Here is a 15,059-nt window from a genome sequence, read left to right as displayed (position 1 = left end):
AGAACCCCAGACTCTGGCTGGCTCACAGGGGTGGTGCTGTAGACAGGAAGAAAACATTGTTTTCATCCACAATCCTGACCATTGAAAGCCTTAAGCTATTTTTCCTGTTTTCCCCCACAGGAGCAAAAGGAGAAAGTTACCACCAGCACATTCATTTTACAGGTTTTCACCCTGCTAGCCAATCTCTAAATGACATAGTTTCTTTTTTGCCTTGTGGTCGCACTTTGGTTTGGAACTGATGCACACACGTTTATTAACGCGAAAAAAAGAAAAGAGCATCTCCAGGAAATCTGTCACACCGAGCTAAAAACATTCTGTACATGTCTTCTTTCTTTAAGGAACGTCTTTCTATTTAGAAACAAGCTAATTACAATTGCTTGCACCATTCTGTAGAGAACAGATGGCCAACTCTTACCTCCTTCTTGGTGAATTCTGGTGCATGGTCATTTTTGTCATCGATCAGAATAGTGGCAGTGGCTGTGCCTGTTAGTCCCACATCCATCCCACCCATGTCCTTGGCTTCTATAACCAGCTCATACTTTGGGCTTTCCATGGTCTGAAAAAAAAAGAAAATCAGAAAAAGAAGGGTTAAGAAAAAACCCCACAGAGATAACATGCTATTTTTAATTAATATTAAAATAATAATTTTTTAAAAATTCTAAAACTTTATTTGGCCTAATAAAACATGGCAGAGAAACAGATCTGTTATCAGTTTTACTGAAACACAAGCACAGCTTTCTATGTTCAGCTGCTACCCTGGAAACCTCATTTGCAATCAGGCATGAAGGTGAATATTGGTAAACAGTACATAATTTATCCTGTTATTGAGGAAGATTAGGAAAGAGGTAAGAAATTAAAATACACTTGCTCTTTAAGAGTAAGCTCTACCTTCAGTGCACCAATATTTAGTGGCTTGCTTCATCAGTGTTATGATGGGTACATAATTAAATACTAATGTCACAATCTACATATAAATTCACTTTGTTAAATCCCATTCATTCTGGGTATTAGCATTTAGACTGGTAATCTAAGTTTCCTCCACAGCAAGAAACAAAAAAGCAGTTTCCAAAATGGTCAGAGACTTCCAGTTATTGCCCAAAGCGATTGCATAGAGTGATATTAATGATGTATATTGATGATATCTGATTGCCATGTCCTGGGTACTCATCTGGCTGCCCACCTGCTGCAGAAGCAGACAGCACAGGTCCAGAGCAAAAACCAACTTAATCTCCTCTCCTAAAACACAGCCCTCACTTGGAAAAAAAAACATTTGTGGTCACAATTCTGGAATGGGAACGTGCCAGCCTTTGATATTCCCCTCCCTCACATCAGCGATGAAAGCACACGTGTTTGAAAGCTGGACCAAGGCTCAGCAACAGCTCTGTCCCAGGGAGCTGTTATCAGCAGCAGAACCTGCTCCCACACAGCTCGTAGGGAATTCTGACATGGATTTCACTGGGAACTTAATTAAAATGGGGTTTGTGTGGCTGCCTTGAGTGGAGCCATCTGCCCAAAGCCCACGTGAGCGGCACCATCACAGGGGACACAGATGGGAAAGTGCTGCAGTCACCTCTGAAATTACACGGTGAGAACATTACATTGCCCGGGAATGTTTATCCAAACCTTCCTGGAAAATAACCCTGCATCCCACGGGGAAAGCTGCAGCAAAGCCTCTGCTTTTGGAGCCTTTTGGAGCTGTGCATGCAAGAGCCCAAGATTCACATCTCTGGCATCCCTCATCTATGTCCTTTATCCAACACTTTCCCAGGGAACTGACCGCTGGAAGACAGCCCAGCAAAGCAACCTCTTGGGTCACCCAATCTGCTCTGTAGCCAAGGCATTTGGAAGCTTTTCCCAAACAGTGAATTTTGTGTTATATGTTTTCCTGGGCACATCCCACCATCTCTTTTTTTGGAGCACGTGTAAGAAGGAGATCCCAGCTCCTCAGTATGTGGATTTTTGAAGCATTTTTAGGCCAGGAGAGAAGCAACCACCTCAGTTGCGCATCAGATCAGCTATTATCAAACAATAAATTCGCATGTAAAGTCAACAAGTCAAGCCAGAAAATAAATTTTCTTCTAAAAACATATGGACTGCTAAGAAATCAGATGCCAGTGCCACACAGGGGATCCTAAGAAATGTATTTCCTGAAGTCTTACAACATTATTCCATGAAATTCATCTCAGAAGGCGGCAAACCAAGAACAGGAATTTGATTTATAGCATCATAAAAATATACGCAGAGAAGTATTACTGACATGTCTCCAAAACAAACTCATGCTATGGAGGGGAACTAAATTTACAGTTTTCATATATTTATTTTCTAAAATGTATTAAAAACTGAATGAGACTTCTCTCCCCTCCCCGCAACTTTTTCATTATTTTGATTAGAAAGTTGTTATTATTGTATGGAAGACTTGCAAAGCCATTTATCACTTCATGTTTATAAGCCTCTTTGCTCAGAAAGAAGCCCATTTTTACTCACAAATTGGCCTTTTTTCCTTTGAAAACAGTCCCATTTCCTATTGAAAGCAAGCCCATTTATGCTAGAAATTGCATCTACTGCAGCAGAATTGTCTGTGACAGGAGCCCAAAGTTTAAGCTCGCACAAAATGTGAAAAACATTGAATTTTGAGTAGTGTTTCATATAATTATGAGTACTTCACACTTCCCTGCTATGCAGCACTTCCTACATCTTGTTCTGTCACCAAATATTTGCTTTGTTAGAGGAAGCAGCTGCTAACAGATGCAAACCCTGAGCAGAGGCTTGTTCCCATCAGAGGCTCTCTTTGCACTTGCTCGTAAAGGGCCTTTCAGCAATTCTCCTGCTTCCAGCCCAGCCCAGCCAGGCACCAGCAGGGATTCTTTGGATCAGTGGGATTTGCCACAGTCCTGGATTTCTGCAGACAGAGCAGGGATCCCTGTGCTCCCTCCAGCCCCGTTCCTCAGGGATGCTGCTGCAGAGGGGCTGTCAGGGCACCTCCTCAGCATTTCCCTCTTTTCAGGGATCACACCTTTGACCCCAGTGTGTTCTCTCTCTTTTTCCTCCCATCTTGTGAGGAATAAGTGCTGCTGGAAGGCGGCAGTGGAGGAGAACAGCCTTCCTTCCTCCATCCCTGCCCAGCTGCAGGTGAGCAATAAACGCAGCGCTCAAAATTTGTATTATTTTGGGACCCCACAGTGACTCAGACTTGTCCCCCCAAGTCACTGCCTGTCACTAAACCTAGGCCTGCTCCTAAGTGACCTAAGCACAGCCTTGCAAAAGCAATCCAATCAATACTGCTTGGACAGCGAGATATGAGCAACAGAAATAAGCCCCAGCTCTCGACAAGTGGGTTCTGCAGCTCCAAAGGATAATAGATTATTTTAATAAATGAACATCCAGTCACTGCTGGTGTGGTGTATTATTTATCAACTGTGACTTTGTGGAGTGTGACACTGTTGAGAGGGTTTGTATAATTGCAGCAGGAGAACCATTCCTTTCCCCATAAATTTTCCCTTTAGTCATTTAGCCACGGCAGGGGTGACACTGCCAAATTGTGTGGTTTGCCAAGGAGGTGAGCTGTGTCCTGAGCGCTTTCCTGCACAGGTCCCCTCCCTGCCACCCCCACCAGAGTTAACATTCCCATCAGATCTCAGTCCCCTGATGCCCTGACAGAGCTGGCTCAGCACCACAAAGCAGGCAGAGGCCAAGAAAGGCACTTTTCCAGAGTTCAGCTTCCTGACAAAGCCAGCAGGATCTAATCACAACATGGGGAAATAAACAGTGCAGTGCAGGCACATGCAGGCAGAATGAACCAAGGGAGGACTTTTGGGTAATGCTGGATGGAACCAGACGATTCTGGGTTTCTGCTGGGTTTTAATCTTTTAATATTACAGATAGAACAAAAAGCTATCAGTGAGTGAAGAGAAGCAAGCCCTGGCTGACAGCACGTCGCACCAGCGGCAGCAACAGTCCAAGCCTTGGTCTGGGCTGGCACTTGCAGGCTGTAGGGCATCCATGTGGCATCCAAATCCAGCTGGAATTGGCAGCACCATCAGTGCAGTAGGACTCAAAATATGAGGTGGAAACCAGGGGAACTACTTGGGTGGTCACAGGGAAGGCTTAGGGCCTTTGAGGCTGTGATTCCCTGCATCAGCACCCAGGGTCAGCAGCAGGACTCTGGGAACCAGCACTTTCCCCAGGAAATCCCCAATCCAAGGTATTCCTCCAGTGCCCCCCTGCAAGACACCCATGGATCACAGATTTTGGACAGGGCGTGCTCAGTACCATGGCACCAAGACCTCCCTTATTGCTTCAGGCCTCATCCAAAAAAAACACTGAGGAGAATAGAAATCCCCAAACTCACAGAAAGTTGTTAAGATAAAAACCAACTGTGCTTGGGAAGCAAACAATACACAGAACATTCAAAATCCTTACAAGAGTTTTAGCTATCCTTTCAATTCTAATTATCACCAGAGAGTTTTCTGACTATTTCATGGATATTTGTATTTCTATAGTGATGCAACAGTGCCTCAACTATTCATAATTCTGTTTATAAACGATGTATTCATGCATAATACTGTATCAGGAGAGTGCTGCCATATCGTATTTGGTAGTAATGACTTTATAATATAATGCTAACCAGAACGAAAAATTCTTCAGATTTAAATAATTTCAGTTGGTGCTAAATAAATGCTTGTGTTCATTTAAGATGATAATTGCATATAATACATACTGAACATGTCCTATTAAGACATAATCAATGTTCTTGTTGAGTAACAATATCAACACTGAATCTAACATTATCCCAGAGTATGCTTGTCAGGATTTTGACAAATGTAAAATTAAAAAAAATGAAGCAAAGTGACTATTAGCAGCTCTAACAGACATAATGCTTTGATAATTATAATATCAGCGTTTATTTTAAATGCCAGTTGCTGCTGTTTAAAAAGGGCGATATACACAGAGGCTCTGCATTTAGAGCTTGAATTACAGTTTGATGAATATAAAAACCCAAACTATTTTGTAACAGAAATCCTCTTTAGCTCACCAATTTCCATTTTTCTTTTCATATCATAAAGGAAGGTCTACAGTTTAATCACTGCAATAACGTACTTCTGTTATGAATAAAATCAATATCTATTTACTGCCTGTGGGAGACCTGGGGTTCGTGGGTATATCTGAAAGCAAAAGGAAGACTAAATTTTCTCCTTTAGCAGTAGCCATCAAAAAAGGAAAGAAACTGTTCCAAAGTACTTGATACAAATAGGTTTCCTGGCCAGAGTTATTTGTTTTCCATCAGGAGGAAATCTGTAACTATTTAATATATAGGATGTATAGGATCAAGAGGTTAATTCTTCATAAATTATGCATTAATTTTGAATTACACATAAATTCACGCATTTAATTCTTCATAATGCTGGCCTAACCATAGAGCTGGTGCACATGGATGAGTTTGCTACCTTTTACATGAAAATACATGAAGGAATTTTATATGCATATTTTCAACAGTCTGTGTAAAATTATCAGTTTTGACTGATGCACAGCTTCAGATTTAGAGTTGCCATTGAATTAATATCAGTTTGGAGAAGGCTTTACACTCGTACATCTGGGCTGTTAGAAATATAAAAATAAATATAAAAATATAAACATTAACACCACTTAAGGGAGTTTCCTTACAAAGATAGCAATATTCATAAGAATTTCTCCTCAGGTAGAGATCACCAGCTTCTAGGACAGAGCAATGGCTGAAGCCTGGGTTTAGTCTCAGATATTTCCCCTTAAATTCTTATTGCTCATTAAGCTACTACTAAAAGTAAGCCCAGGGAAGAGAGCAAATATTCAGTATTCTAAAGAAAATCTTCAATTGTCATAAAAGACACAACAACCCTGAAGATGGTGCCCCTACACTGATTTTTACCAGGCAAAGATATTTCCCTTCATAACAGAGGGATGTTGTCCTGCAACAGCTGCTCACTGGATGCTCATGGTCTGGGAAAAACATCCTTTTCCATGTGAGCTGTGCTAGAAGTATAAAGTGCTATAATAGCCTGTAATAGCTGTGGAGAATAAGAATCACAGTGTCCCAAGGAAAATACTTGCTGTCAAATATACTGAAATCACCCTTTTCTCTTTAAAACACAAGTTATGTTTCAGCTTTCCTCCTGGACCAATGTATGTAATTTCTTTTCTTTTTTTCAGTTGTTCCACATAATTAAATAGTGCTGCAGAGATCTTTCACTCCAATGTGAAAGCATCAATTACTATGCAACTTGTGCTGATTTTAGACCACTTAATCACTCTGCTATTATTCCATACTCAGAGGTGCCAGGAATACAAAGACAACGCTCATCTCACCCAAACCCTCTGTCAGCTGCAGACAATGGCTGGAGTGAGGGTCTTCTCACCAGGAATGGGCCTGATCAGAGAAAGGACAACACAATTATGGTCTGTAAACAATTACAGACCCTGATGTGTGCAAGCATTGCCTCTGTGTGTGGTGTCACTGACTGTCCCCTTCCAGAGGCTGTGCTGCAATTAAAGAACACACACAGCCATCCTTGCTGGGCCAGAGTTCCTCTGGGCTCAGAATTCAGGACAGTTCCAGAGCTCACAATTCAGAACAATTCCAGAGCTCACAATTCAGGACAATCCAGCTTGCTGGAGCTCCCCTGCCCTTCCTTCAGCCACAGGATTCTTTTGGGAGAGGAACCACGGAAATCATGGCACAGCTCCCCATGTGCTGCATCAGAATCCCTGTTCTCACAGAGCCTGCACCAAAGAGGACCCTCGACCCTCCCTGTACAAGCAGCACTGAGTATTTCTGGTGCTTTAAATGGTACCTGGCACTACTCCTATTGCTTACTGACTCTAAACCTATCACTGTTTATACTCCCATTTTAGTGGTGGCTAGAAACCCTCTGTGTCATCCACATTAATGAGCTGCACCCAGATAAAAACCATGGATGGACTAGGTGGCACACAGTTTCCTTGATGTTTAACATTTTCCAAAGCTTCATACTGAACACTGCAACAATGCTAGAAAGTAAAAAAGTTTCCACGGGTTTTTCCATCAAAATCAGAATATGTGGTTGGAGACATTAAGAGTCTGACTGACAAGGGTAGGAGGCACCATTCTCCCCTGTCCTGATTATTGCACTTTAAGGAAATAATACATCTACCACACATTCTGCCAATTTATGCTTAATTATATTTACAAAGGCAACACTTTGAACAGAGCATACGAAAAGAGCTGCGTCTCAGAATAAATAAATGTCTGCATCAGGATGAGGAAAGGTAAGAACTAGTTCTACTTTTTCAACAGGATTTTCAACCTGGTTGTCTCCACCAGCAAAATCTCAAGTGAGCTGTCAGGAGCACTCAAGATAAGAATTCCCTTCTGGATTACAAATATTTACTTCAACAAAAGTTTTTTTTTTTTGGTTTCCCAAATCACTATGTTGCTGTAACAAATGTTCATTTCAACAAATCAATATATTTCCATAAAAACTGGTCTCCTGCAACACCCAATCAGCTCTATTTACAGTGTTAATTATATATTTCATTTTAACAGTCGCAATTTGCAATTCAAATAATCCACAGGCCAAAAGGTATTTGCTGAAAAAAATGGCCAAATAATTTTCAGCCATTAACATATTAGAGTTGTACAATCTGTTCGCAGACAATTTGTGAGGAGAAAGGAGGGCAAAGTTATTTTAATAAATGATTAGTTGCAAATTACTGACTCATTCCTAGTCTCTGCTGTAGGTAGAAATGAGTTATTTAAATCCAAAAACATGAAAGGAGACACAAGTTTCTCCTACACAGTAACCTAAAATGGCTTTTAGTGGAGACGGCTTTTCAAATATCTCTATAAAAAACCCCTGTGCCAAGAGAATTTCCTGAGTATGCGGAGGTTGTAAAGGTCGGACAAAATGGATCAGCACGGAGACGAGCGACGGAGTTCTGCTGGAACTCTGAGAGGAAAAACCAGGAGCAAGCCCAAAAGCATTCAAGCCTGAAAAGATTCTCAGGCCACCGTAAATCAACACAGCTCGACCGACTTCACATGGATTTCCCGGGTTTATTTACACTTTTATTAAGCTTTAGCTTGCTCAGTTTATGAATGAACATGCACAGGTGATTTCATGCCATAAGATACCTGTGAAACTGGCAGGTTGCCATAGGTTTGTATTCGAACCAAACCAGAACTCAAGGTGAGAGGCTGCCTTCCAAAACATCATGGTCCCAAAACCACAGGAATCAAAGGTCCCAGAACACACACTTTAGATAAAAGTCCCCAAATTCTCCAAAAACAGGAGGATGAGGGTGATTCCTCCTGCCTTATTGCAGGTATAATCACATAAAAATTAGGGAAATCTTTGGTACCCACAAGAGGGTGCCTGTGCCTGTTTGTGCAACACAGAGCCTGGACACTGGTGACAAGTTGGAGGCATGAACCCACAGGGGAGAGGATGAACCCTGTAAATATTTCACACAGAAGGAACAACAGCAGCTGATCAGCACTTCCCTCACTTACTGGGCACAAACTGCTTTCCTAGATGCTGTGGCCAGGAGCCAATGCCAGTTATCAGTGATCTCACTGATAAACACACGTTGGACCTGCAGCCCCAAACCAGGGCAATCCTTCACTGAGCAAAGAAACAAAAGGCTCAGAATCAAGCAGCTTTCTCCTTGTTTGAGTTTGCTTCTCCTTGAGTCTGATTCAGGCTCAAGAAGTCTTAAAGTGTTTCCTGCAGGCTCTGGAGGAGGATACTGGACATTGGACAGCCCTGGAGTTTTATCTCCTTAAGGTGCCAAGAGGCAGATCTGAACAAGGCAGAGGTAATGGTTTTATGTCGAAGGAGGACAGATTTAGATTGGATATGAGGAAGAATCTGTTCCCTATGAGAGTGGGAAGGCCCTAGCACAGGGTGCCCAGAGAAGCTGTGGCTGCCCCTGGATCCCTGCAAGTGTCCCAGGCCAGGTTGGACGGGGTTTGGAGCAGCCTGGGACAGCGGAAGGTGTTCCTGCCCATGGCAGGAGGTGGGATGGAATGATCTTTAAGCTCCATTCCAACCCAATCCATTCTATGATTCTATGCAAACTTGAAGCAGTTCAACTTGAGGTTATTTTCAATTTTTTTTTTGACTTGCAAACCGAGGTCTGAACGAAGCAGCAAACCAGGGCGTAGCTTAAATCCTGACACCTCAGACCCCTGTGCTCACTTTCTAGCACACAGTTTTGAAGGAATGCATTGCAGGAATCTGAGTGAAACCCAATGCTGATTATTTTATGTTCTTCTGCCATCAAGCAATCCATCATCTCACCAGAGCTGAATTTAGATTAATCAAGTTTATACCACCGAGACCTGCCTGGATTCCAATGCAACACTTGCTCTAATCTACCTCATCATTCCAAGACACCACAGACCCACACGGAGCTTTTCTTCACCTTTCCATCAAACAGCAAATCCTGTTGGATGTTCAGCCAAGTCAAGATCATTGAAATGCATCCAGCTGATGAGAGCAATCCCAGGGAAGCTTCTTGACCACGTGCCCGGGGCAGGGTTTGTGCGCACTGCTGCTTCAGTGCTGCTCAGGACAGACCTTTGGGACTGAACTTTCCCATTGTTCAAACTTCTTCACTCCACTTTGTATCACTGAGAGGGTGGCAACTGAATTTCTCCCAGCTGAAATTCAGCTGGAGGGTATGCCCTGGGCCTCACCTACTTCTCACAGTCCCCAAGGCTGTGACACCATGATAGGGTGGCACTGCCAGGACAAGGATGAACCATCAGAGAGTACCTCTTGCAGAGGCTTTTCAAGGAGGTTCTTCATCCTTAACCCCAACCAGCACCTCTACATCCACAATAGCTTGGCATCATTCCTGTGCCCTGTTTACACTGGAGGATGTGAACAAAGCTGTACGGTTGGTAAAACAAACCAGGCTGCAATGGTCACTGGGAAGGGATCTTTGCACCGCAGCTGAAGATGAAAGTTTTCCATGAGTTTCAATTTATCATCATCTAAACCAGTATTTTCTGTCTAGGCAATAAAAGACAATAAGTTTTGTGATACCTACCTAATGCCAAATTTTTACATGATGTGTTATCAAATGAATCAAAATGCAGCTTACTGGGTTAACATCAGAAATCACATTCTCACAAATTAGGCCCACTTAGATTATATTTGCCTCCCTAAACATTCCACTTCCCCCAACAGAAAGCAATGTTATAAAGGTCAGAATGGAAATTGTGTTTCTACTATGTAATCTGCTTTGCAAATTTGTACCAGTGGTCAAAATGCCCAGAAAACTCAATTACTGACTTGTTATGACAACCATACATCAGCAGGCCTGGGCAGACAGAGGTTATTTCTAAAATTAGTATCCTAATGCAAGAAGCATATTCTGTGATTCCAGATGTACGGCCTTTGCTTGATGTTTATATTGTTAAATATTAATGGAAACACTGTCTATTATTTCAGGCAAATTATCAGGGACATAATAGTCTAGTTAAATAGGTGCATTGTCAGTTGGCTGGAGGGGGAAAAAAGCCTCTGAGTCTGTTTGAATACCACATTTCAACGTGGTACTCTAATCAAAATAGTCATCAAATGTTTTTTGATTTTTTTTAAACCACTTTTAATCACTATTATAATTTTTCCTTTAACTTTCATTTTTTATGCAAATCTTATTTTAGAGTTTAGTGTTCTATTGCCAGCAATAATTCCAGGTAGCTTTTGAAAGAGAGGACCCTGCTGAGAGTGTAATGAATCAGTAAATGATACCAGCTTTGCTTGTGGACAAAAAACAATTCTGGTGGCTGCATTTACACTCTCATTGGGTCGTACCTGCAGAATATAAATTGGCCTAATTCTAAATCATCCAAGGGAAAATGATGCAAAATGGATTTCAATTACACTATTTCTGTTTTTTTCAAAAAGCTTATCACACTATGGGGCAAAAAATCAACTCCTCCATAGGATTTGTGTTCTGATGAAAGATGCAACAATGGAATTTTACATTTAGAATTTCTCCAGTCAATATCATTCTTTTCTTTCTTACTCCTATGTATCTTTTTATCACTTCCTTTCATGATAAAAAATAATTAAATGTCTTTTTTGGAAGTCCTGTACTTTCTGCTTTGGTTAAAAAGTTCTCATTTTGCTAAAATTTCACAATCTTACTTTTATTTTCTAAGAGCATCTGCCAACCAAACAGCTCCCCACCATCATCCTTAAATCAGGCTTTATCTTCTTGCAACCAAACCAATATTTGGAGGTTATTCTCCCTTTCAGACTTAGCCTGTCTCTGCCTCATGCAGATATTGTTCTGCAGTAGAGTTATTTTTGTGAAACAATGATTTAGATGACAGAAAATATAGGACAGGTTGCTCAAATCAGAAGAAATAAGACTATGGTATAAACTTGGCTTCCCTGCTGTGCTCATGCTACTCAATGTCAGAAATTTCTGGAGGCCTGGTGCTCTATAAAGTAGTTTTATATACAACTTTCCTGTCGGAGAGGTCCCAAGGCACACCGGAAGGAAAAATAAATTCTTGCTAATCTGCAGAATTAAGGAATAAATAAAGATAAGAGTTAATGACTGAGAGAAATCAACAGGTTTTGTATGAAAGGAGGACAAACTGCAATTAAGTGAAAAACATGTAGCACCATAAGACAGAGGGCAGGTGAATGCAGGAGGTGGGATACGAGGGGACGTGGGGGTGAGCAGAGGTCAGGGAACTACAATGGAGAGAGCTCAGAAAGAGTTTTGCAAACTCCAAGCCCCGTTTCCAGGCAGCTCTTGTCGACTAAAAGCAGTAAAGCCAACAAAGGGGAGAATGGTATGGGAGGCACTGGGAGCAGGAGGAGAAGTGGGAGGAAAGACTACTCGAGCCCTTTGAAAAACTGGGAAGCGACCTCCATAACGTTGCTAAAAGAACTCTTCAAAGCCAGGAAGAGCCGAGCTGTGGATCTGAGCAGCACTTCCATGGCCAGCCCTGCCCTGGGAGCAGTTTCCAGAACCACAGCCCTGTGGTGCTCCCCTCGTTCCCTGCTCTGAAGGTGAAGGATTTGGAGTTTGCTGCTTGTCCAGAAGTGCACTGTGCTCCCTGGGGCACGGAATGCCCTTAAACTGCACGGTTTGGGTGTCTCAGCTCCTCCACATCCACATCCAGCTGTTCTGGAGAGAGAAGTGTGCCGCCCCTGCTCACCCCTGAGTGCCTGCAGGCCTGTCCGAGCGCTGACGGGACCCACACATCCCTGTGCTGTTCCCAGCGTGGCGTTTGAGTGTAGCTCACGTGGCACACACACAGCTGCAGCACAGACAAATGCTGCCCATAGCTTGCCCAAATGCTTGCCAAGCAAGCTTGGCCACAAGCAAGGCAAGAGCTTTGAAAAGCATGAAGGAAACTGGGTCAAAATCCTTTCAGTGCAGCCCCTCGGACACACGCAGGTAAATGCAATTTTGTATTGCTGTCTGACAGCTCATGAAGTTATGCAATTAAACCAAATAAATGACTGAGGCACCTTTTCAATTCTTTACAGATTGGCATTTTCTGTGTCAGGAATGTGCACCAGGAAACCTAAAATTTGTATTTCAGGGCGTCCTCCAACACCCTTTGGACCAACAGGACATTTGATATTGACCTCAACCAGCTCAAGATCTAATTCCTGACATTTCTGCAGGCCACAGATTGTGTGACATTCTGGAATGCCCTGCAAACTTTACTGAGTCCAACAAACTTTTATTCACATAATTAATTTATATACACAAATCTCCTACTGAAACCAATGCTGAGCTGCAGGATCAGGTTCATGTGCTGGAAGTACTCCAAAACACTTCTGTAAACCGGGAATCAAAGCAGGCCCAGCAACCGTAGATCTAACAGGATTTAAATATAATTAATATTGAATACTAAAAATTATGGTGTATAATCATAATGACAATTCAGGCTTAACAAGAGCAGCACAGTAATGAATGTATTAAAAGCAATACACTTTCTCAACAGAAGTGTTTGAAACTATGTTTTAATACAAATCCACTGTTTGAACTGAGATTAACAAATATTAGTCTCATTATAAATTTGAATATTATTTGCATAAACTTTATTGAGAGAGAAAGAAAAGGAAGAAAGAAATTTCAATTTCACAAGAAAACTGGAAAATTGAATTTTCTTAAAAGCCTGTCTGTGTCACTTGAAATTAAACAGATTTCCAGAGGTAGGAAATGCTGAGTTAACACTACAACCATTGGAAGGGAGGCTCCAAGTAAAACAATTAGCTTAATAAACAGATGGAGAAGATCCTTCTAAAATTACAGCCTTTGTCAAATATTCAGCACCTTAAGCCTGGGAAGATGTTGTTTATCAAAGTGGGAATGCAACTGCTGGTGAAAATGTGAAATAAAATGTATGTGATTAGATAGGTATTAATATTTTAGAGCAGAACTGTGGTACACAACCGAAAATAAAGCAGAATAAAAAGAAAACAGTGCCTAGGTCTCCTCTCTGGGATCCAAAAGCTGGCAACAGATAATCAAGGAAGAATTCAGTTATCTTTCAGTGTTCTCCCTCTCCCCAAGCTTTTCCTCCTCCGTGTCTACCCTTGTTTCAAAAATATTATCTGCATAAAAATGTGGTTTTTTCTTGTGAAGGACGACCTACAGGAGAGTGTCAAAATATAATGAGTTTGGACTCCACTGATTTCCCTGGACCCAAGGTTTTGACTTGATTATAGGCCAGGGTAAGTGAAATGGATTTATAATATCCATGGAATTTTTCAGGATTTTTTTTTTTCCCCACTGATTCCAATTCCAGGTGGTGAAGAATAGCATCAAACAGCATCCATTCGAGAAGTCATTTGGATCATCCTGAGTAGTTCCCTGAACCATCCCTACACACAGATAACCAACACCTCATTATTTGGGCCATAATGGAAATTTTCCCTTACAACACACATAGGAGTGGAACACTTTAAAGGAAAGTGCCACAGCACCAGCAAAGGGAAATATACAGCTTTTAGAGTGCCTTCAAATAATGGCAAATTACAAAGCATTTTTTGATGATTCCTGGTAGATTGAAGGATTGTGCTGAACTTAATCAATGTTTTTGAGACATGGTTCCACAGAACCTAAGCCTTTTAACCAGAATTTTATACAACTGAGACATTCCTCCATCAATACTGAGACCAGACAATTGATCCCTCTGTTAGACAGAATATAATGTCTCCAAAACCAGCCCTACATTAGAAGAGCATCCCATCCTGCCCTTAAAGTTTATTTACAGATGCCCTGTTTCCCAAAGGTCAGCATACTTGGTCCTGACAGCATCCAGAACCTCTCCCTGCAGGGATCAAAGGAAATGCTGTGGGATCTTTGACTTGCATGGAACTGCTGGCACTTTTTCCAGCAATCCCAAAAACAGCTGGCTAATAATAAAGGCATCTCTAAATATAATTCAGTCTTCAAAGGGACCTATTGGAATGTGCAGTGGGGACTGGGCCAGGAGGGCTTCAGTTCCACTTGGGAAGATAAATCCAGCAGCTGCCCACTTCACACATGCTGCTGGTATCCAGTGCCTTGGGAATTCACATGCTGCTCCTTCCATTCACTCCTTTCCCCACTTAGACAAGTTACCAGGAAATGCAATTTGATTATAAAATGAGATCGCTTGGTTACAGGTGGAAAAGGGATGGGAGAAAGGCTGCACAGAAATCCACACCTACAATGAATAGTGTTGCAATAGGTCCCATGTCAGCAGTTGTATGGGTTCATGTCAGTGAAAATGTTTAGGAAATAAGAGTTTAGGTTAAGGAACTTTAAAAAAACCCAAAGGTTTCATCCTCACGAGTGCTCTTTTTTTGGCAGGATCTCTTTCTCCAAGCCTTGCGTGACAGCGAGGATTCAGCTATCAAAGGACCCACTATTTAAATCTGACAGTGTTACTCTTGCTGAGCAAGCCATCAGTTCAGTGTGCAGCAGGACACCCAGAAGTGATGAAATGTGTCCTTACATGAAGATCCTGATGTCTGCCACAAACACCTATTAACTGGATGCAGCAACACCCCATGGGC

General features: G+C 41.9%; 1 protein-coding gene across 2 annotated transcripts in view; it reads right to left on the bottom strand.

The window, feature by feature from the left end:
- The window catches only part of CDH13 (cadherin 13), a gene marked incomplete at its 3' end in the record, with an annotated part of 447,244 nt that overhangs the window by 84,563 nt on the left and 347,622 nt on the right, over nt 1–15,059 (bottom strand). For both annotated transcript variants that reach the window (XM_082289860.1, XM_082289859.1), the window contains exon 8: nt 416–556. In XM_082289860.1, coding sequence (XP_082145986.1) covers nt 416–556 — 141 coding nt within the window. The remainder of the gene's footprint in view (nt 1–415; nt 557–15,059) is intronic.

This window comes from Coloeus monedula (genome assembly GCF_965178545.1).
Source record: "Coloeus monedula genome assembly, chromosome: 13".
NCBI classification, from domain to species: domain Eukaryota; kingdom Metazoa; phylum Chordata; class Aves; order Passeriformes; family Corvidae; genus Coloeus; species Coloeus monedula.
The sequence above is the reverse complement of the archived record's forward strand: the minus strand, read 5'-3'. Positions and strand labels throughout refer to the sequence as shown.